The 25060-nt window shown below is 43.7% G+C and overlaps 1 protein-coding gene across 1 annotated transcript in view; it reads left to right on the top strand.

Annotated features, from left to right (window-relative positions):
- Positions 1–25060, top strand: part of SCARF2 (scavenger receptor class F member 2) — a 583341-nt gene that overhangs the window by 412302 nt on the left and 145979 nt on the right. Inside the window, exon 8 of the mRNA XM_086943279.1 lies at positions 10209–10326. Coding sequence (XP_086799405.1) covers positions 10209–10326 — 118 coding nt within the window. The remainder of the gene's footprint in view (positions 1–10208; positions 10327–25060) is intronic.

The following is a 25060-nucleotide window of genomic DNA, read 5'->3' as shown; positions in this document are numbered from 1 at the left end:
TACATTCAAGTGCCAGTAGATTTTCAACTAGTACGTCATTCAGGAAAGTTAATTCAATACAATCCAGGGTGTTGATAGGGGATGTAAGCCTACGCGCTTTCACAATGTCTTCCCTTATAATAGAGCGACAGCCCCTTACATGCCGTTTCCAATGTATGTCCTTATTGGTCTGTGAATCAGCACTTTCTATTTTATTATGCCCCAGCTTTGGTACATTCACCATGAAGATTCTATGGATTTTATCTAACTTGGTGATTACACGATCCTCCCTCTCTTCATGACTAGCACACTGCCTTGTTGATGGTATGCCTACGTGTGGACTCCAACACTGCTGTAGCTGCTTACTAGATGTGTTATTAGGAAGAGAGTCATTGGTGGTTCTGATAGAGGGTGGTGCGTTACATTTAGTAGGGAATACTACGAGTGGAGGGTTCTGCTTAACCACTTCGCTACATAGGGGCATCGCTTTATTATGTGTCTCATTGACTAGGGTGGATGATGATTTTGCCTGGGCTAGTGGCTGCTTACATAGGATTTTGATACTACAGGCTAAGCAATAGGTGCTAGAAGACTTTTCTGATGTCAAAAGCTTAATCGTAGATGTTAATTTCTCCATCATAACCTTCAAAGTGCCTTGTTCTGTCTGGAGTGATTGAACAACACTAATAACTTCTAGTGTGTCTGCAGTATGACTCTTGGCCTGGTTTTCGCCCTGCTCTGGTCTTTTGACCACTTGTGGATCCGGGCACTGCATGCTATTCTCCCATTGAGGGTTCGACAATGAGGCAGAGTGCCACTATTTTCTGTGGAATTTAGGACAAGATCAGAGGGGGCTGGCTCCTTACCAGAATTTGTTTGACATGTGTCCTTGCTCTCTTTAGGGCCTTTTTTATGTTTGAAGAACATGTCAGGGATCATGGAGCACTTTCTTGGGCTGACCCTTGTATGCTGTAAAGGACTTATCAGAGCCCTATCCTTCACATGTAAATTTGGCTCGCTTACTAATAGGTCCTCACATTCCATTGTAAGTGAGTCAATGCGATCTAAGACACAATTACTCGCTGAATGCTTTGATACTTTCCTAGTTTTTTTCCCTTTATGAGTTTTACCGCCCATACCACCATCACCCCTGCTTCTCCCCTTTCCATGGTCTTTCTTTTCCCCATCACTATAGAACAGTATTGGATAGTTAGAGGGATCTGCTTGGATCAACACAGGCAAATAAACAACCGTTATAAGAGTTTTCCACAATGTGTGGGAAGGAGTGGGTAACGTCACAAAAACAGTACCTTATTCAAATACAGCCTCCCAAGTCGACCTGAGCTGGACAGCAAACGAAACGGATGTGACCCTGCCCTTTCCTGGCACTGACGGGCACGGATGGGCCCGCCCTTAGACCGGGCTTCGCCCGGGCGCTGCCCACGTTCAGCGGGAGCCCGCTGGTGATTAAATACAGCGCCTCCAGGCGTGAGAGTGACATTGCATGGTGAGACAGGAGCGCGAGGGGTTGTGGGGCGGCGAGTCCTGGCCCCTGCTGGTCTCCTGAGCAAAGTGGCAGCAAGATCTGCTAGGCGGGCGTCCCGCACTGCGGGAGCACGCTGGTGATTAAATACAGCGCCTCCAGGCGCGAGAGTGACATTGCGCACTGTCGCAGGAGCGCGAGGGGTTCTGGGGCGGCGAGTCCTGGCCCCTGCTGGTCTCCAGAGCAAAGTGGCGCCAAGATCTGTTAGGCGGGCGTTCCGCTCTGCAGGAGCCCACTGGCAAATAAATACAGCACTTCCAGGCGCAAGAGTAAAGTTGCTCGCTGTAGAAGGAGCGCAAGGGGTTGTGGGGCGGGGAGTCCTGGCCCCCGCTGGTCTCCTGAGCAAAGTGGCGGCAAGATCTGTTAGGCGGGTGTCATTGTTTGTATCAATTGTGATGCCTACATTCCTTCCTGGAGCTGCACAAGCTGAGTGAGTAGAGGGTTAGTTGCGAGGCCTCCACTCCGATGACAGACTGTCTTGTAGGTCTTCAAAAATTAGAATTTCAATCTTCGCATTGTTTAGCTGTGATGCATTGTCCGCTATCCATAGGGTTACTGCTGATAGCTCCAATTTAAAAGTTGAGTTAGTTGGGCTTGGGTTATAAAACTGGGTAACCACCAGGCAACTGTCTTAGGCATATATCATGAATTTAAAGCCAAAGGATTTGAATAGGCATGCAACACGTTCCACATACATATTAAACAAGCATTTGCAATGTAATAGTGATAGTTTAAGCTATTGGCATTGCAAAGGACAATGCCTTTTATTTATGTTTTAAAAAACAACACATAAATAAAAGGCATTGTCCGTTACAATGACAGTAGCTTATTCTCTTGCAAATGCGATACCTATTGCATTGCAAATGTGATACCGATTGCATTGCAAATGCGATACCTATTGCATTGCAATTGCTTGTAAAAGTGCCCCATGCTGCACTTTCACTTTAATGGTCACCACACCCCTTTCTTTAGAAGTGGCTCATCTAAAAACAGGTGCGCAGCTGCCATTAAAGTGAAAGAGCAGTATGGGGTGCTCTTACAAAAAAAAGCATTTGTATGTAAAGTTGGCTCTATTGGTAATACATATGTAAAAGCGGGTACCGTGCTGAAATCATAGCACTACATCCGGAGGTAAAGAGAGCTCCCTTACAGGAAAGCACTTTGTGCCTGCAACAGGGGAAAAACGTTAAAGAAAATAGTGCTAACAGACTGTAGATAAAACAGACGGTGTAACAACTCAAGTAAAAAGTCCTGTCCTTATGGGAGATTACATCTGCAGACAAGGCTGTACTAAGGTGGGATTACTAAGTCTATTCATGAATCAAAAGCAACCCTTTAGAAAGGACAGTAACAGAACCCAATTGAAAAGATGGACAGAAAATGGGTGGGGCTTCAAGTCCATACCAGAATACAGCATGCCTCGCAGAGCAGCGCACGCTCATGCGCTGCCCAGGGTCGACCTAAAAAGGTCAGGATGAGTAAAGAGCCCTGTGGCACTCCTTGTTTTACTGTTATAGAAGTAGAAAAGAAAGATGCAGTTGTACTACCGACTGCTATCTTGGGCATACAACTTGGGACATTCCTTGACCATGCAACAAATCCCAATGTCATGCAATCTCGCATCCAAAATGTCATGTGACATAGTATCAAATTGTCATAGAGATAAAGAAAAATCAGAGTTGTTCTGTTGCCCTCTTCCAGCATCCAGATGATGCCATCCACAGTAGGCAACAGCGCTATTACCAAGTAATGCAGTTCTCTGGAACCTGATTGTGTAATATCTAGTGCTGCTTGTTCATCAAGAAAAATTAAAAATGTGTCTATTTATACTTTTTTACCAGGATCTCGAAAGTAATCAGAAGTTCTGAAATTAGAAGGTAATTGCTAGAAATGTTTGGTTGGATCTGCTTTTATAGAACCGGGGTGACGTCTGCTTATTTACTCTTCAGCTGCTGAAGTTATTGAAGCATTGCACCATAATGTGAACATATAATTTAAACAGAGGGTGACAGATCTAAAACTGAATGTTAATGTGTTCAGTATCTTATCAAGCTCTCTTTCAGTGTGTTCATGAATTTTCATATTTGCTTGGCATGTGTGAGCTGGGGACTTGTTGGAAATGTCCCTTTTTTCAAGGCTGCCCCAAACATTTTGCCTTCCTCCTCCTATTTTTCTGACCTTGTTTTTGTTGGCTGTAGGAATCTGATCACTTTACCACTGCTTACCAGGGTTAAAGTACATGTGCTCTTCTTAAAAATGGGTGCGATTGGTGTATACTTGATTGATATATTTGATTTACTATGTAAGTACCTTGTAAATTGGTATCCCATATACCCAGGGACTGTATTTAAAGTATTACCAGTGGCCCTGCAGCACTGATTGTGCCACCCACATAAGTAGCCTTTCGAACCTGTCTCAGTCCTGCCATTGCAGGATCTTTGTGCACAGTTTACTGCCATTTCAACGTGGCATTTCAAACTACTTGCCAAGCCTTAAACTCCCCTTTTATTACATATCAGTCACCCCTAATGTAGGCTCTACGTGATCCTAAGGGCAGGATGCCATGCATGTTAAAGGTAGAACATATACATATATGTGCCACATGTCCTGGCAGTGACAAACTGCCAAATTCATTAGCCACTGCTGTGAGGCCTGCTCCTCTCATAGGTTTTCATCGGTGATTCCTTCAAAACTTGTAAGCTGTAATTCCTGATTGCAGAGGAGTAGCTGCTTGATATTTAATTTCTTTGGATTTGTAATGACAAATCATCTGTACTGGTAAAGTTGGAATTCGCAATACTAGTTTAGGAGTGGCACTTTTAGAAAGTAGGCATTTCTTTGCTAGTACCTCTTTGTTTGCCTTATAGCCTTTCTCCAATACACATCTGGGTTTGGGTGACAGCTACACTTTGTTCATTCCCTCTAGAGAGTCACAAACACAGCACACTGAGCTGTATCTGAATACGTCTGCATTCTAATGGGTCTCCCTGGGCAGGGAAGAAGGGAAGAAACAGACACTTACACTTCAATAGGAAGTGTCCTGCTCTGACATAAAGCACTGATCAGCCCCCAGGGTAGCTAAACAGACAGAACTGGTTGCACTTAAAAGGACTTTTTTTTAAGTAACCTCCACCTCAAAGGCATTTTAGGGTATAAGTACTGGGGCTCTGACCCCTTCTAATGAGACATTTTTGGACCGGTAACCAGATATCGCTGGTTCTCGATTTTGCACATTGTGGAATGAACTGTTGTGCTAACAGGAGGGACTGCCACTTAGCTACCTGCTTTGCTGTGTTAGCCTGCTGCTTGCTGTGTGCTGTGCTTCAGGAGGGACTGCCACTCTACTACTTGCCTCATGTTGCTGGCACGCTGCCTACTACCTACTGCTGTGCTCTGTACCTTTAAGTGCACTCCCAGGGCTATTTGGCTTGAGCCCTCTTCATGAGATCTCAGACTCCCTACTATGAGCACAGGTTGTGCCTGAACCCGTGCTAAATCACGCCTTTGCTCCACAACTCCAAAGCGTGTTGAGCGCTCTTACATTTAACCACATCGCCAGTGCAGTCTTCAGAGAGGTGTGTGCATTTCTGAAAGACGGCAGCATGACAAAGAGGAGACAGGCATCAGAATCTGAAGCGGTACCCACAGGATCCCATGGTGGTGGCACAGCAGTAAGGGGCAGGAATATGCTGGCAGTGCTGTTGCAGCACCGCCAAGCATATTCCGAGTTGCCTTTCATAACTGTGAGCCCACCATGAAAAGGGTGGGGAAGATGCAGGTAAGGGGGCCCTAGCAAGGCCTACTGCCGCTTCTAAGCCTGTGGGTACTTGGGAGGGGGAACATATTACATATCATGCCCCCCTGGAATTTCACCCCCATTCCTGCATGGTGTGGCAAGCATGACATGGTGCATGCCACACCGTGCAGGAACATGCAGCAGCCGTTGCCATAGCGGTGGTCTGCTGATAAGGCATGAGCCTAACACCGCTGCCGTCCTGAGAGTGGCGCAGCACTGTCCACCCGCCCTGGATTCAACTCAGAATCTGGTGGGCCGGAGCACCACGGGCTTGGCGGTCCTCTCGCCAGCGCAGTAATGGTGGTGCTGCAGGAGGACTGCCAAACTCGTAAGAAAGCCCTTAGATTTTTAAACCCTGTTTGTCCAATAAAATAATTATTCAGGGATTTACTGAATATCTGTCTCAAATAATCGATCATTTTTATAATAGCCATGACTAATAATCCAAGGAAGGAGACATGAATTCAGGCATCTAATATTTGTTCACAAAGAAAAGATTGGTTTGAAATAAGGACTGTCTCGTGTGTGGGAACATTCTCCCCAATATAGTTAGGGCTAGAGATGCAAAGGTGTTACTGGGCTGCATTGATTTTCACTGTTATGAAAACAATATATATATATATATAAAGATTTATGGATTGCGAAAAGAAAAAAATAATAATATAGCAAATGGCATTGGAATAAGTGTATTATATATTTCATAAGAAATAAGTGAAATGCAAAATACAGATTTTGGGTAACACTGCGGTCCGCCCCAGATAAGTTATGCTGGATGGCTACAAGTGTGTGGGCTGGCATTGGTGGAGTGTGCCGCCTGTCAATAGTATCCACTTTTTACAGCTTTGGCTGGCAGCTGGAGTATTGAGTGTGAGGGTTTCATGGTTGATCCAAAAAGTGCCTTGTATGCATACCTTCCTCGAGGACCGGACTGGCCATAGCGGGCACCGGGTGTTTTCTCAGTGGGCCGGAGGGGTGGGGGCTGGTTTTGTTACTGGGGGCTGGTTTTGCAGTAGGGCTGCAATATCGCCCCCCTGTAACAAAAGCGGAAGGGACAGCAGTGCTTCTTCTCACTAGCAGAAACATTCCCATTTGTGCCTCCAAACCACCCCAGAGGCCGGTCCAACAGAATTGCCAGGGCTCTCTGGTGTTCCCAGTCCAGCTCTGCCTTCCTTTCCAGGCACCAGTCGTGATGTTGCCATGAGCTTCCCGTTAAATATTTGTTTACTTATAGGAGCCATTTACATTGTGTAGCTTCCAGAATTTGATACAAAATGCCATAAGGCTTTGAAACTTGCACACCCCTAATACCTATTTAAAAAATGCTAAAATGAAGCACATTAATTCATTTTTGTCTTTCGGGTTGATAAGCAGCATAAACCTGATATTTCTTTTTAAGTTACTTATTCTCATCCTACGTCATATTTGTTAGGTAGTTGCTGCACACTTTGAAGCTGCTGTGGATGGTTGACTCAGTATCTGTTAAATTTGAGGTTGCAGTGGTCAGTTAGGGCAGTTTGAAAGGCTGAATTGATCAGCTGAGGCGATAGCATAGTTTGAAGCTTCTCTCTGCATTTAAGAGGTTTTTGTAGGCATATTCAGCTATACATGAAGATGAGTTACCGATCATTTGGGGATATGTATGGAAACAATTACGTTGTACCAGATGTTTGTTTATTGAGTTCTTAGGCTTGAGGCTGTGCATTGACATTTGAAGAACAGCAGGCGAGGTTAAGCATTCGCAGATAAAAAGTGAGATACAAAACTGAGTATTTGAGGGATTATTGAGCACACGGGGTATACTGTTACATCTGTGTTGAGGCTGATTGGGCAAATCAGGTTGTGTCTGGCCAGTTGGTGGGTTGTCCAGGTGTTTGGACCTCTGCTTTGGCATTGTGGAAGTACTTGGACATACGGTGGTTGTGTCTGGTGGTAGTGGTCCCCTGGCATAGCATTTCAGTATCCAACTTGGGGCCTGATAATAAGTTGGGTGTGAAACAGAATACCCATATCGAAACCTACCCTTCTTATTCACAAGTGAATTCTGTATGTGCAAGAACAACAGAACCAATTTTCTATCTGTAAAGTTACTTTCAAGGCCGGACTGGTCGCAGCCGGCACTGGGCGTTTTCCCAGTGGGTCGAAAGGGTGGAGGCCGTTTTTAGGTATCAGCCTGCGATGGCTGCGCTTCCGTAGTCTCGCTGGCGAGATTTAATGAGATAGAGGAGAAAATCTAGCAAGGTTAAGCCCCGCCCCTCTTCTCCATTGGCTGGCCTCCTAGACGGTGGCCAGCCATTGGAGAAGAGGTCACCATGACGTATTTTTTTCTTTTTAAGTCCCGTCCTTTTCAGACTGAGGGGCGTGTTTTTGACTATTGTTTCTTTTCAGACTGGGGGCGTGTTTTTGACTGTTGTTTACATTGGCTCTGTAGCGATAAAAGAAATCCTTATCTTCTAATATCTGTAACTTTTTTTCTGGTGTAACGGTCGGGTGTGTTTAAAAAAGAAGGGATTTATAGTTATCGATGTACACCACTTTTTCAAAAACATTTCAATGTATTTTTTTGATTATTTTTGAATGGGGTTCTTTAGTGCCGTTTCCTGTTAGGCAAGTGATTTTTTACGTTGTGTTTTCAGCATGAAAGCTGTAGCTTGCAAGATGTATTTATCTTTTGGAAAGAAATGCCCGATTTCGCCATAAATGTCCCTCCAGATCTTCATCGAAGTGACAGTCCTAACCATTTCTTATTTGTGGAGGTGTCCGGGGTCTCCTTGGTGGGTGTGTTTCCTGCTCTGATGCAGCAGTGGACCTCTTTGAGAGATGGCCGGTGCTACGCGCGCAGACCAGGTGTAATCACTCCGGGCTACATCTGCACACACTCCTAATATCTGGGTGTGCAGCAACCTGCACATTAGCCTCTCCCTCATGTCTGCCAGCTGCACCAACCCCTGGCACTAATGACCTGTTTAGGAAAACACAAACCCTTCGGGCATGTTAAAGCAAGTTCTCAGCCCCTCTCCTCCCCCTCAGCAGAATCCTGCTGCTGACGAGAGGGTTTCGAGGCACTGCCTGCGTTGCGCATGGCTGGGTGTTTGGACGGCGCTGGAGTGTGCAGTAGGCTCGTTATGCCCCAGATGCAGGAATGCACGTGCAATTTCGGCCTGTGTGCAGTGGTATATGTAGGTCCGATGTGTTTGCTGGGGCCTGCTAGCACGCTGCTCTTTCTCCATATATGTTGTATAGAAACGTCAACTATAGTGTAAAATATGTGCTCACACCTGATGGCGCTGTGCATTTGTTCATTGTGCTGCTTCTATTTCCTTGTGTATGTGGTTACACGCTGAGCTTTACCATCGGCCGTGCTACAGAGTAATGCAGCATGGTAAACCATTTTATGCACCACGATTATCTCTAAATGTATGCCCGGTAAAAAAAAAAAATGAGAGGTACATTCTCTGCAATATTTTCCTCCGTTTGAGCTGGATTCTTTGTTGCATGCGGCAAATACAGTAAATCCATAGTTATGTGGTCGCTGTGGCTTTTACTAACTTGTGAACAATGTATTCATAAAATGTAAAAAAGTAACCATTTTGGTTCCACCGTTCGCTTATTTTTTTTTTAAAACTGCCTTTTCAAGCGGACTACTTAAAAATAAGCATGCATTATTTATATATGTATAATTAACAGTGGTATATGCACCTATATTGCCATCTCGGGGTTGTGGCGACAATGCTTGGGGTGTAGTGATGTGTTGCCTGTACATGTTCAAATACACTTTGCAAGGATAGTTTGCGTTTCAAATGTAGCATGCTAGAACACACATGCACTGCTTTTTGTGGCGATATATACTTTCAGATCCCACGTGCTCCGTAATATCTAGGCAATGTCCATATGCTTGAAATGCCCTCGCTCTTTGTGTTTGGACGCGTTCCCGACCTAGGCTAGCCCTGCTATTCTGTTTTTCTTGGAAACTGCTCAGGAGCACAGTTGCTTTTTGCGCACAGAAAACCATATATATTTTCAAACAGCGTGCAATTGTTTATTTACTCTTTAACCCGTGGTGTAACCAGGGGTCAAAGGTAAGTGATGTTGCAACCGCTACCCTTGCCATTTTGGTGAACAGATGTTTCGGTGTTTAATTCTGAATCTTTAAAGCTATGATAAAAAAATTATATCATGTATGTTTCCTGTACCTTTCTAATGGGGGACATAACCTTAACAGATTATCTGTTGTGCGAGTGTCACAACCTTACATTCACTTCTCTAAATGCACCCACTAAGTAGGGAGACACAGACCAGCTCTCTGTTTAGCAGGGTGCAGACTTGTTATGTGCATTGAACGTTATAAAAGTGATTGCAACTTATTCTCACTAAGTCCCAAACCTATCGTTTCTTGAATAAAATGTCAAAGCAGCAACTACAAGGGAAAGCGAGGTTAAAATTAAATAGCCTGCCATCAAAATGAATTGATTCTGCAATAGCTCTAACTTTTGCAAAGGTGAGACCATTGCATTGTAAATGCGTGTTGTTGGTGGGTGCAGGTTTTGCAGCCCCCTGAAATTAAAGCAGCAACAGTGCTTCTCACCAGCCCTCCCCATGGAAAGAGCGAATGTTATGCAGCATTATAGACAGTAATTCTGGCTTTTCATAGTTATTGCCCAGAGATTCCTGCCTGTACTTAGCAAAAGGTTGAGCAAAGTCCACTACTTTCAATACAGCACAAGACTAAGTAGACATGAGGTTTTCTGTGCAGTACTGGTTAGTTTTGCATCCCTACGTTAAAGTTTTTATCTTTAAAAATGAGTGTTTGAATATCATATTGAAAACAACAGTTTGTGATTATTAAGTTTTCATTTTTTTTATCCTAAGAGAATGTTCTGTATATTCTTTCAGAAGCCAATCAACGTATGGGAGTGATTGGAGCCGGGGCCTTGGTGGCGTTTCTGCTAATACTGCTGCTATCCCTTTTGTTTTGCTGCTGTGTGTGCCGCAAGAAGGAAGACCTCTTGGAGTAAGTGCAAAATTCGTTTATTGTGGGAAGTTAAGGATCTTGTGCTTGCTTTTTTTTTTGTATTGCTCTTTTTTCATTAACCAACTAACTTGGGTACATGATGCATGAATGCAGAGATCAAACAGGATATATAGTAGCGAATATCTTGTCAAGGCCACCCATTCTCTTTGCAGCCTTGTGTCTATCCCTGGAGGGCTTGGTGCCCCCCTACTCCCATCTGCAACCTGCACACATTTTGGTCACGTCTCGTATACTAAGGCCGCTGGCATGGCATCCAGAGCAGAGCATTGCCTACAAAACAAACGCCACAAAAACTACGTCCTCATCTTCTCCCACATACCACAGTCTCCGCTTCCCAGCACACATGTTCTCATAGCCGAAGTAGATCTCTAAGGGTCCACGTACACTACTCACTTTGTCGACGGTGGCCCAGACCCAACTAAAGGAGCGTAGTTCACTGCTAAACATTCTATGTCCCCATCAAACTTGTTTATCGTGGCCCTTATCCTGTTACCGTTGTGGTACTTTAACTCAGTAGGAAAATCTCCCTGTTCTGCTCCCTTCAGGGGGATTTTAATATTGGACTTTGCCTCTAACACTAACAGATATCTTTCCCAGGCAGTCCCCATTGCAACCACTCACCCCCTCTTGCCCAGTGCCACTAGGATGTCTGCTTCTGTGGTTTCCCATCTTGTCAAGTCTTCAATCCAGGTGTCTATGCTTGCAGGAATCATACTCCCGAGTTGTTTTTCAGCATGCAGATTTTGCCAGTAAAAACCTGGTTAAGACTTATGGTAAAATGCCAAAGAAACATGGTGCTCAGTGCACAAATCTGGGTATTCTCATTTCCAGGATTAAAATCTCACAATGCTGATTTAATGCCACACCCAGGAATTACTACCCTCACTAATATTGGTAATTCTGGGTGTGCGGTTATCACATTACGAGCTGTCTACATTTCATCATAAAGACAATAGTGTTTTAAAGAAACATTTACAATTAGGAACATCTGCTCCATGCTGTCCTTTTACCTGAATTTTTCAGGTGTGTTATTTTTCATGGTACAAACAACAAAATAGAGAAGACCAGGTCCCTGGTGGTGTGCTGCCATAGGCGGTAACTGGGATTATACAGGTACGTGTGTGAAAGGGTGTATTGAGTCACACTGGGCTATGAAATTCCCATCAGACCACCCTCGTGGCGGAATTACATCATATGGGAGTAAGTGGTCGCTCCGTTCATCGCCCTGACCATCATGTGATGGTGCGGAAGAGGATAGCGACATATTGGCCACAGTGTTGCTCAAAGAGTGGTACTAGATGGGTGCAGTGCTCTAATTGTGGTTCTCACTAAAATTGACTACCTAGACTCAAGAGTAGTTCATAAAGGATGGTGTAGGTGTCAAGATTAAATTCACGCCTGGTAGTTAAGGAGTAAAAACTACATTGTGGCGCTGTGCAGAGTGGTCGACTAGTTTCAGCTTGATGGAAAGATACTCCAGCTTTCTTCAGGACCTTATAAGTAATAAGCTACTGCAACAACCAGTGTTAAGTACAAAAGTAACAAAGTAAAATTTAAATTAAATAGATAACGTGCAGTGTACCTGAAAGGGTCATCTATCTGCCCGGAACCTGGAGCCCCAAGTGTCCACTGAAGACAGAAAGATAATCTACTTCCCAGCTTTGTGTGGGTGAAGACCTCACCTCACCCGGCAACCGCTCGGGAAATAGAGGCCCCGCTCTCTCCGTCGGTACCCATTGCTGAAGACTGAGCGGAAGGGGAGGCCTGGGAAGCTGGGAAGAAGATTATCTTTCTGTCTTCTGTGGACACTTGGGGCTCCAGGTTCCGGGCAGATAGATGACCCTTTCAAGTACACTGCACGTTATCTATTTAATTTAAATGTTACTTTGTTACTTTTGTACTTAACACTGGTTGTTGCAGTAGCTTATTACTTATAAGGTCCTGAAGAAAGCTGGAGTATCTTTCCATCAAGCTGAAACTAGTCGACCACTCTGCACAGCGCCACAATGTAGTTTTTACTCCTTAACTACCAGGAGTGATTTTAATCTTGACACCTACACCATCCTTTATTAACTACTCTTGAGTCTAGGTAGTCAATTTTAGTGAGCACCACAATTAGAGCACTGCACCCATCTAGTACCACTCTTTGAGCAACACTGTGGCCAATATGTCGCTATCCTCTTCCGCACCATCACATGACGGTCAGGGCGATGAATGGAGCGACCACTTACTCCCATATGATGTAATTCCGCCACGAGTGTGGTCTGATGGGAATTTCATAGCCCAGTGTGACTCAATACACCCTTTCACACACGTACCTGTATAATCCCAGTTACCGCCTATGGCAGCACACCACCATGGACCTGGTCTTCTCTATTTTGTTGTTTGTACCTTGACAGTAGGGGCGCGAGTAGACAGGTTGGTAAATTATTTCCCCTTGACCCTCTGCAAATGTGTTTTTTAGTGTTATTTTTCATGGCACGTGATGAGATAGTTGAAACAACCCTCCAATCTCCTGCTTCTAGTTTTTTTTCAACATAATATTCACATGCAAAATTACTGCAAGTGGACTATGACACTGTTAATATGAATGCATAAAGTCAATTTTGGGGAATGCCTAAATATAGGTCTGGATACCTGTTTCCTTGAGCACACACCTTACTTGTGAAGTCCACTAACTATGGATGACATATGTTAGTTGGATTTATTGTACCTGCGCATGCATTGCCCAGAAGACAATGTGGCAACAATACAAGGTGATGGAAGGACGATCCTGCAGGCTACATTCCAGACCATCATTTTCTTCTCAGTGTGCTATTCTAGTCGGTGTTGCTTTTGCTCCAACAGTAAAAGTCCAACCCAGACTGCAAGGCCAGGAACCCTCCAGATGGGAATGTACGCATACCCAGGCCAGTGGCTGTTCAGCATGATCCACCACCAGCCTAGTGATGCACAAACACACAAAAGGTGATTCTGATTACAGCACACCCTACAATCAAAGTATTTTAGTCTTGGCTAAAGTAATATGCCACCAGTAGAAAGGTCTAACTACTATACACAACAAAGATAAATATTAGCACGGACAATAAAGGAGCATATATCCAACCAATCCACATTAATTTTAGAGAGAGTCCTCTTCAAATTTCATCAGATCGTTCTTTATTAATGTTCATAATTTCTTAAAAAGATCTCCCAGCACATAAATCGCCAACACGTGTTTCGTCTCGCACAGAGACTTCATCAAGGCAGAAATTAGGTAGGTTGTTCTTTGTTGATCTGCTAAAATGAAACCACAAATGATGATGGCAGACCGCCACTCTCGACAGGTTTTAATTTATGGACAGTACCTCTTAATAAGATGGACTCCGATACACTGGTCACATAACTTAAAGAGTTGGTTATTAATTTCTCTCTTTAAGACCTCCTCACACTTACGTAGTGCGGCGGTTCCTTCACAATGAATATTTTGTTTGACCAGTGAGGCTGTAATATACAAATATACTTCTTGTGCTTTAATGCTCATTCAATTTACTTAGGATCGTAAACACTGGATGTGCCCAATCTTATTCCAACGTGATCAAATTGCCTACGGTCTGCCGTCATCATTTGTGGTTTTGAAGAGGACTCTCTCTAAAATTAATGTGGATTGGTTGGATCTATTCTTCTTTATTGTGCGTGCTATTATTTATCTTTGTTGTGTATAGTAGTTAGACCTTTCTACTGGTGGCATATTACTTTAGCCAAGACTAAAATACTTTGATTGTAATGTGTGCTGTAATCAGAATCTCATTCCCAATGTTTCTAGTTTGGTTTCACAATCCTGTGTACCTATAGCACCTTGAGGTAGTAGGTGCTTTGAGGTTCTTTAGCACCCAAATTTATAGGAATCCTCCTAATATATCACACCTAAAGCTTTTTTAGAATAATATCGTGTCTGATTGAACAGTGCGGACGTTTCCATTGTGAACACTACTACCTAACTTCGCTACACACAAAAGGTGATGTTAGGAATGCTTGCAATAAGTCTTACCACTGGTAATCACTTGGGGCAGCATTATAATCCATCATTTATTCACGCTCCATGCCACCCCAGTTTGGACCCAGACATATGCAAAACAGTGTGAATAATGCTTCAATAGGAATAGTCTACTTCCACCTGTTATGTGTTTGATGAAACATCCTAAGAAGCCATTGTTATGTCCAGACATTGGTCCTGTGCTCATTGTACCAATGAAGCCAAGCTACACCCAACTGAAGAGCCCCATCAATGAGAAACCAATTTTGGGTTGCTTGTGTTCTGGTTCAGGTAGGACTTGGCCTGGCAGTTTGGGTTGGACCATTCCTATTGGAGCAGGTTCAAGACAGATTATCGTATGGCTATGTCCAAACTGATGTTGCATCGTGAACAAAAGAATGTTGTGGTGGAATGCTACCGAGCTATTATCAGTGGTTAAACTTGTGGCAGAGCATACCTCCCATCACCTTTTGTGTATTTGATAAATTCTGACTGTACCCATAGTAGAAAATGTCAATGTTAAAAAGTTTCATAATGCTGTTTTGGCATATAGTTGGCAACTACCAGAAGCAGTCAGGATGAGCAATCATTATATCATTTGTATTCCACCGCACATTCTGTGGCTCACTCTCAAAAACAGATTACACTTTAAAGTTTTCTTTTTCACACAAAGTCACCCCCTCCCCCCAGTTTTGCTCAGATACCTGAAAATTAAGCTCCACACAACAGGACCAGAAAAAATAGATCAGAGACAAATACAGCATCTTACTAGAAGTCACTAAAACATAACATTAAAAAACTTCCTACCAGGGTCTGCAATATATATAGGGTACGCCATCCTTGTTTGAACCACAGTGCACCTTTCAAAGGATGTCCCTGGTGTGCAGACCGGGACGGTGTGTTCCATTATGATGAATTCATGGCCCCAGGGCAACCACGAACTTACACAGCCCTGGTATTAGGGCATTCATTGAAATGCGGGGTGGCTGTTACCAAGCGGCTCCATGATTCTCTGTGTAGGCAACAACCCACCTGCACTTTGAAGAGGGGTCAGAGATCCCATTGCAGTTGGTTGCAGTGAGTGACTGTACCTTCCTGCAGGGGGATGTGTGGGAGGGGTCTATGGCACTCCTTTTCCAACCCGCAGAGGCCTGCCTTAAGGAGGCACACTGACAATGGGTCACCGTTTTGGCATGTTTGCGTCAGCTCCCTCTTCCATAATACGACATGGGTGCCGAGTCAATGTGAGTCCCTCATTTCCATAAAGCCATGCCCCCATGCAAATAAGGGAATGCCCTCTAAAGATAGCGCTGGAGCTGCATGTGCGCCAGCCCCATCAGCATTACAGATGGGGATGCACAAGCGCCTGCCGCCCCTTTTATAATACCATAGTGCCCAGGGGCATAAACAGCAGCAACACATGTCCTGTTGTGCTCACGAGGGCACTATGTGTAATACAGCCCCATGTCTTTTAATGTCTTTTCATGTCTAAATGATAACATCTCAACTCACTACCTTGTAGAACTCAGTTTAAATTAGGTTATTTTCAGAATAAGACAAAAAGCGTGCCTTCTTAACTATACCTTAAACCTGTAGAATTATTTGTATTGTCCAGCTTACTATAAACTGCTACATTTTGCTGTTACTTCAGTTTATTTTAAACTTTAGACTACTGGTGAAGTGTGCTCAGACCGTGTGGCTAGGTGTATGCTGAATATTACATGTATTAAATTAATACATAGGTTATCTGCACTCTATTTTACACATATCATTTAGCATTTAAGGCTGTGGGCTTGGTTGCATCTCTAAGCTGAGTTTAAAATGGTAGAGATGTAGCTAATAAATATCCTGGGTGTGCAATATGGTAGGTAAATATTTTCAGTAAATGTCCATATACTTTATATAAAATCTTCAAGAACTGAAAGACTTGAAAATAACTCATAATAATATAATCCTGTATTTGTTAAGGGCACAGCTACCCGTAGTAGGTTTCGAGCGCTGGGGGCCGTCAGGAAGATTAAACAAGCTATTGACTAGAGTCACGTGGTGCTGGGCAGACCCCTGCCGCCGGTGCCGGGGATCGAACCGTGATCCCCAGCGTCTGCCATCAGTGGCCTGTCCGCTGCGCCGCTACGCCACACCTCTTCCACTAACTCATGTTAGTTAACACCACCATCCCCTATTTTTACATGAAACATACCACTTCACTAAATTATTAACATGTCATAATCCTAAAATACAGGCCCTGTTTCCAACCAATCAGGAGATGTCTTTGTTTTCGATCCATTTAACTGCAGAATTTCCATCTATTTTGTGGATCAGGCAGAAGGGCCCAAAAGGATTCTTAAATTTGGCAAGTGCGGCTAGATGGATATTATCTTATCCAAGGTGTGGCTTAGGGCCATATGTATCATCAAACCATTTTGCATTTCCTAAATAGCGAATATTAAGGAATCGCTATTTAGGAAATGCAAAATGGTATGTATGAACAAAATCGCTTTTTTATAGCGATTCCTTACCATTCCTAATTTGCGATTAGCAAATTGCTAATCGCAAATTACCTATTCATTTCTATGGGCCAGGAATCCCATAGGAATGAAGGCGCAATTTGCGATTAGCAATTTGCTAATCGCAAATTAGGAATTCTTTCAAGGGTGCAGGGGTGTCTCAAGAACACCCTGCTGCACCCCTGAAAATAACATTTGGGGGCATATGGCGCACATACATGCCTTAAGGGCATGTATGAGCGTCATATGGCACCTTTGGTTTTTTAGAAAAAAGCTTTTTTAAAAGAATTCGCAACTTACCACCAACTTGAAGTTGGTGGTAATTTGTGAATCCTTATGGGCATTTTTTGAATATTTTTTCTTTGATACATTGCATTTAAGGAATCGCAAAATTTGCGATTCCTTAAGTGCAATCGCAAAATAAGGAATCGCAAATTTTGCGATTCCATATTTTGCATCAAACATGTTACATACATACCATTTAGCTAATTAGCATTTGCATAGCTGCAAAATCGTCCCTGTACCAAAATCGGCTGAAAACCGGCCCCGGCAAAGAGCACGGGGACACCTTCAGCCCCTCCCCCCCTAAGGGTGGGGAGGGGGCCCGGTCAAGCACTTTGCCGGGCCGGTTTTGGTTCGCAGTCCGGCCCTGATCCAGAGTTTGTTCCCGGAGCACAATTTTCTGATAAGAGCCTAAAAGTATTTTCCATGTAGGTCTATTTACGTCGTTTGGTAAAGTGGTAGACCTCTTTGAATAAGATTGTTTTTGAGTTGTTTGTGTTTAAAATATTTTGCTCCTTTGTAAGGAGTTCGCATTCTCCATGGTCCTCAACGATATGGTGCCAGTGCATCTCTCCACACCAGCGGTTGGTTCACATAATATAAAGCAACTGTAGTTCAAAGGTCATTGGTGTCCAACTCTATAACTTGCCAAGATGTCCTTGTGGCTATAACACGTGAGGATCATTGCACTTTGTTACTAAAATCCTTCTGTCTAGCCAAGGGTTCTGTGTGGGATGGAACACATCATCAGGGCTCTGCTTGCTGCTGCCCAGACTCTGTCTGCTGAGCTTGTCTCCTGGCCACATGACAGGAGACTTCCAAAAAGGAAGCTCTCGTCTGCAGAAAGCACTCCAAGCTCACATCAGCTGCTGATGGCCATTTGGCTTTGATTATAATATAACCTACTAGTGATTCACTCATGTATTCCTGACATTACGGAGATACACCTTATGATGAAAGCAGCCAAACCAAACACATTTAGGGAAAGTTGAGGGTGGGAAGGAAATCTTGACAAGTGATCCCTATGTTTTCGTCTGAGTGCTGACGACAAGCACTGATATTGCTTTCTTCTGTCTGTCACTCAACTTAAACACTAACCCCACATCTTCAGCTAAAACACATTCATGCAGGTGGTGGACGTTCACACATGATGCCTATAGCCCTGCTTCCTAAATGCTCATGAGGGCTTTATATGTACAGTGGTCAAACGAAGGGCCCGATTCACAGAACTAACGTAAGACAAAATCCTAAACTTACTACCATTTTGGTATTCACCAAAGGCACTTACTCATTTTGGTATTCACAGAAGTTAGCAGTCCTAACTTTAGGACTCCTTAATGCCTTCTGTGAATACCGAACATCTTAAAGTCAGGATTTTTCTCAGTTTAGGAGTAGTAAAGTTAGGACTCCTAACTTTAGGACTCCTAAATGCCTTCTGTGAATACCGAAAGTCTTAAAGTTAGGATTTTTCTCAGTTTAGAAGTAGTAAAGTTAGGACTCCTAACTTTAGGACTCCTAAATGCCTTCTGTGAATACCGAAAGTCTTAAAGTTAGGCTTTTTCTCAGTGTAGAAGTAGTAACTTTTCTAAAGGCTGGCATGGTATAGGATTGAAAGCTTGCGGGAGGTTGGCTGCAGGGGTTAACTCCTTAGAAATTTTGCAGTTACAGTCATTATTATCTCAAGTAATTATAACTTGTGCCCAAGGGTAATTATAACCTGCACAACATATTCTATGACACCATTGATAATATCACTGCAGCATTTGCAGTGAAATTATTCATGAGAAGACTGCTTGGGAGGGGCGTGATTTATGGTTACCTTAGGGCACAAGTTATAGTTACTTGAGATACCTATAACTGCTGAATTTCTATTGTTTTGTGTGCGTCAAATCCAAACCAAACTATAATCTATAATGTCCTTGTAACCTTTTCTTTAATGAATATTTATATCTAAATGTATATATAGATACAGATATTTATGCAGTTATTTGTGTCAGTATTTACCTAGGAAGAACATTTATAGGTTTCGCCTGGGACAGCGTATGCACTGTTACCAAAAAAAAGGCATAACATGGACTTAATGTCCTTCTGTTACTTGCCATTAGTTTCCACTGGTTGGCTTCGACATCACTCTAATTTCCTTGCTTCTTATTGGTCAGCACCTCTTGATTTCCCCTGAGGTTTTAATCTTTGTCCCTGCTGTGGAGCATGGTCCTAGTACAGCTTCCTTTCTGCAGCTATTGTCTTTCCAATGGCCACGCGCTCCTGCAGATATTTTATTTTATTTTTTGGAATGCACTCTTTAAAAGTGTGTGTGCATGCAGTCTGTCTCTCTCCTCGCCCCTCCCACGTGTTGCTAGCCCCCCACCCTCCTCCCACTATCCATTGTTACTGCACCCTCCCTGGTCCCCTGCATCTCCCTTATTGCTTTTCCGCCTCATCCTGCTGTCCATTGTTGCTGGTTCCATCCTTTTCCTTAGCAACCTCCCTTGCGTTGCTTTCCCCAAGGCCTCCTACTGCTGTCCTTTGTTGCTGCTCCTTCCTTTTTGTCTGTGAATTATTCATATTTTTTTGATGTAATCTAAAATCTTATTACTATACCTAATTATTCCATCACTTAAACCTTTGGCTTTTTTCGCTAAATTTCGGAATTTTTTAATGTGAAGTAAGCTCTTAGTACCACATCAAACTAGAACATCACTATGACCAATTTGATGTCCTGATTTTCTTTCACTGACTGTTCGGGTATTTTGATCATATTCAACAAACTCCCTCACTGAGCACAGCGGAGCTAACCCCCACTGCACAGGGCCTTTGAACTTGTGTGGCATGGAGTTGGCTACAGGGCCTGGCTTGCAGCCATGACCTGCACCCACAGGCAATAAACTCCCCCCCACACACCACACCTCACTTTATTTTCTCACTTTTGTGCCAGTACTGCAATAATCGCGAGGTATTGCAGTACAAGTGTTACTCTTCAGTACTGCGAGACGGACTAGCAAGGAATCTCGTGGTAATAGTCTCCAACAGGAATCCTGCTGTACCTCACAAGGAGGACACGCAGGGTCCCAGAAGAATGCCAACGGACCCGCATTAATATTTTTTTCTTCTTTTTTTGCTCTCTAGGGTCCTCTATCCCACCTGACCCTTACAAATTCCTTGGGGTCATCTGATACCTGCTTCTAGGATTTTACAATGATATTTTCAGGACTAGTCCTTTTGTATTGAAGTGGCGACCACAGCATTTTTCTTCAAGTTGTGGAAAGCCAATGCTGAGTCTGGAAGGTTAATCAGAATACTCTTTTTATTTTTATATGTGTTACTGCGCGGGCACCGCAGGACCAACTGTCCAGATATCACTACAATTTAAATGCTAATTTCTCGAAAACTGCTCAGCAGACTTACATCAAATAAGCAAGAATCTAACTTCCTGCCAAATGTGATGTATTTTTGTTAAACTATTTTTTTCTGAACTACTCTCAGAATGGACATAGAAAAACGATGTTTTGGGAACTCCCCTTTTTCTCAGTCTCTTCTTTACAGATCTCCCACGACATTGCAGGTAAGAGTTGAGGCAGATAAAAATGTTTTGAAAAGTTTTGTGAAGATATTTCAAATGGCACCAAATGTATTAGCAAAATAAAAATTCTTTACATATGGAAACTGTGACCTAAAGTATAACTAAATACTGGTGACCCCCACTGTGTAATACATATATGATATATATATATATATGTGATCAAGCCACACCGGTGGTGAAACGCGTTATGGCCGTCAACAAATAAGCGCACAGACTTTCGCACACAGCCTGGGTTCGTGTCTGCTTGTTTTCTGCCTGCTGGTCTTCCACGTGGGAAGCGGTGTTCCTGAGCAGTCTTCCGGATATATATATATATATATTTATATTATATATATATATATATATATATATATATATATATATATATATATATATATATATATATATATATATATATATATATATATATATATATATATATATATATATATATATATATATATATATATATATATATTTTTTTAACCTACGCCGTACTGGCTTGGAGTGCTCTCATTTGGAAAAACCCATGATCTGGGGGTTTCGGCGTTATGAATATATATATATATATATATATATATATATATATATACTCGGGATACTTGTGCTAATTGCAATTTTGCCACAATCGACAGTGAAGACCAGCATGAATTTGAAGGGCCGTAAAGGAGCATTATGGGCAATGTAGTCCCTGTGAGCACATATATTACATTTGAAGCCACAACAGCAGAGGAAACTGTGACATCCGTACCACTGTGGGGTTACTTGTGAACCCAGTATACTGTGTAGTACTCACCTCTGTTGTTTCACCTGCAAGGCGTGCAGTAACAATTCCTGAACTACTGTCCCTTTAACTGGATGTAAGAGACTGAAGTCCCTCTTCGCTGTTTTAAGAGTTACGTTATTTTAAAAACCCTAACGAACCCACGGAGATGTTAGCTGATGGCATTTGAGAAAGAGTTATTTTGAACTCGAAACGCGTTATGCCTGCAATCTTCTTGAATAAAAAGAACTTTGTCAAGTCTGATGGTGTGGTCTGTGTAGCGTGCTGAAAGGCGCACATTTCCTTGGTTGGAGATATATATATATATATATATATATATATATATATATATATATATATATATATATATATATATATTTCCCAAAGGTGCCCTGAGCTCCAAGGACGCCACTCCACAGATGCTGATTAACAATCCTTTTATTCCAAACCAGCGCTAATATTTACATAGTTTTCTTTTCCCAACGCGTTTCAGAGCCCCTGCTCCTTCTTCATGGGGATGGAAGCTGGCAAGCACGGAATTCTGCAACTTTTTAAATTTCCGTTTGGCACACGTGCTCCCAGGTGAGCAGCATGCCGGTAATTGTAGTGTCATTGATCCCCAAGTTGGGGTCCGTGTCTTTGACAGTTCATTTTTCTTTCCAATGTCTATCATTTAAAACCCTCCAGTGGGTTTAGCAAATATCGCGCTGGATTATTTTCAGGGTCATCTGTGCTGCAAAAAGGCTCAGGAGAAGTCTCCAAACCCGCAGAACTGTAACATCTTTCACACAGGCGGTGCAATCCTCACACGGCCGGGCTGCCGTGTCAAATGTTTCCCAAAGGTGCCCTGAGCTCCAAGGACGCCACTCCACAGATGCTGATTAACAATCCTTTAATTCCAAACCAGCGCTAATATTTACATAGTTTTCTTTTCCCAACGCGTTTCAGAGCCCCTGCTCCTTCTTCATGGGGATGGAAGCTGGCAAGCACGGAATTCTGCAACTTTTTAAATTTCCGTTTGGCACACGTGCTCCCAGGTGAGCAGCATGCCGGTAATTGTAGTGTCATTGATCCCCAAGTTGGGGTCCGTGTCTTTGACAGTTCATTTTTCTTTCCAATGTCTATCATTTAAAACCCTCCAGTGGGTTTAGCAAATATCGCGCTGGATTATTTTCGGGGTCATCTGTGCTGCAAAAAGGCTCAGGAGAAGTCTCCAAACCCGCAGAACTGTAACATCTTTCACACAGGTGGTGCAATCCTCACACGGCCGGGCTGCCGTGTCAAATGTTTCCCAAAGGTGCCCTGAGCTCCAAGGACGCCACTCCACAGATGCTGATTAACAATCCTTTTATTCCAAACCAGCGCTAATATTTACATAGTTTTCTTTTCCCAACGCGTTTCAGAGCCCCTGCTCCTTCTTCATGGGGATGGAAGCTGGCAAGCACGGAATTCTGCAACTTTTTAAATTTCCGTTTGGCACACGTGCTCCCAGGTGAGCAGCATGCCGGTAATTGTAGTGTCATTGATCCCCAAGTTGGGGTCCGTGTCTTTGACAGTTCATTTTTCTTTCCAATGTCTATCATTTAAAACCCTCCAGTGGGTTTAGCAAATATCGCGCTGGATTATTTTCGGGGTCATCTGTGCTGCAAAAAGGCTCAGGAGAAGTCTCCAAACCCGCAGAACTGTAACATCTTTCACACAGGTGGTGCAATCCTCACACGGCCGGGCTGCCGTGTCAAATGTTTCCCAAAGGTGCCCTGAGCTCCAAGGACGCCACTCCACAGATGCTGATTAACAATCCTTTTATTCCAAACCAGCGCTAATATTTACATAGTTTTCTTTTCCCAACGCGTTTCAGAGCCCCTGCTCCTTCTTCATGGGGATGGAAGCTGGCAAGCACGGAATTCTGCAACTTTATATATATATTAAGGTCCACAAACTGCCACTTGCAGGGTGCACTCACATTAGGCGTTCATAGGGTCAGGAAAGGTCTTTCACACAGCCTGCGCCCGCAGCACCTGACGCGTTTCTGGCTCCGCCCTTCATCAGAGGTTTGCTGCAATAAAGAAGTGCCAACACGTGACTTGCCAATAAATACCCTTTACTTTTGCTTACAATCAAACTCAGGTGAGTATCAGCAATGTATCCTGGGATTGGTAGTCCAAATCAAACTCAAGTGAGCTGGCAGCACTTCCTTGTTCAATAAAGTTTATCTTACACGGGGGTGTCAAAGGTGGCTTTCCCCATTCTGCCACTCGCCTGGTAGTCCTGTATGCTATCACCAAAGACAGCCACGGAACCACATGTTGTGCGGCGGTGCTCCCCCCCGACCTGGCTGGCCGGAATAGATTAAGGTCCACAAACCGCCACTTGCAGGGTGCACTCACATTAGGCGTTCATAGGGTCAGGAAAGGTCTTTCACAAAGCCTGCGCCCGCAGCACCTGACGCGTTTCTGGCTCCGCCCTTCATCAGAGGTTTGCTGCAACAAAGAAGTGCCAACACGTGACTTGCCAATAAATACCCTTTACTTTTGCTTACAATCAAACTCAGGTGAGTATCAGCAATGTATCCTGGGATTGGTAGTCCAAATCAAACTCAAGTGAGCTGGCAGCACTTCCTTGTTCAATAAAGTTTATCTTACACGGGTGTGTCAAAGGTGGCTTTCCCCATTCTGCCACTCGCCTGGTAGTCCTGTATGCTATCACCAAAGACAGCCACGGAACCGCATGTTGTGCGGCGGTGCTCCCCCCCGACCTGGCTGGCCGGAATAGATTAAGGTCCACAAACTGCCACTTGCAGGGTGCACTCACATTAGGCGTTCATAGGGTCAGGAAAGGTCTTTCACACAGCCTGCGCCCGCAGCACCTGACGCGTTTCTGGCTCCGCCCTTCATCAGAGGTTTGCTGCAACAAAGAAGTGCCATCAAGTGACTTGCCAATAAATACCCTTTACTTTTGCTTACAATCAAACTCAGGTGAGTATCAGCAATGTATCCTGGGATTGGTAGTCCAAATCAAACTCAAGTGAGCTGGCAGCACTTCCTTGTTCAATAAAGTTTATCTTACACGGGTGTGTCAAAGGTGGCTTTCCCCATTCTGCCACTCGCCTGGTAGTCCTGTATGCTATCACCAAAGACAGCCACGGAACCGCATGTTGTGCGGCGGTGCTCCCCCCCGACCTGGCTGGCCGGAATAGATTAAGGTCCACAAACTGCCACTTGCAGGGTGCACTCACATTAGGCGTTCATAGGGTCAGGAAAGGTCTTTCACACAGCCTGCGCCCGCAGCACCTGACGCGTTTCTGGCTCCGCCCTTCATCAGAGGTTTGCTGCAACAAAGAAGTGCCAAAACGTGACTTGCCAATAAATACCCTTTACTTTTGCTTACAATCAAACTCAGGTGAGTATCAGCAATGTATCCTGGGATTGGTAGTCCAAATCAAACTCAAGTGAGCTGGCAGCACTTCCTTGTTCAATAAAGTTTATCTTACACGGGGGTGTCAAAGGTGGCTTTCCCCATTCTGCCACTCGCCTGGTAGTCCTGTATGCTATCACCAAAGACAGCCACGGAACCGCATGTTGTGCGGC

Source organism: Lissotriton vulgaris, chromosome 11 (genome assembly GCF_964263255.1).
Source record: "Lissotriton vulgaris chromosome 11, aLisVul1.2, whole genome shotgun sequence".
Lineage (NCBI taxonomy): Eukaryota > Metazoa > Chordata > Amphibia > Caudata > Salamandridae > Lissotriton > Lissotriton vulgaris.
This window is presented reverse-complemented; position numbering and strand designations above follow the sequence as displayed.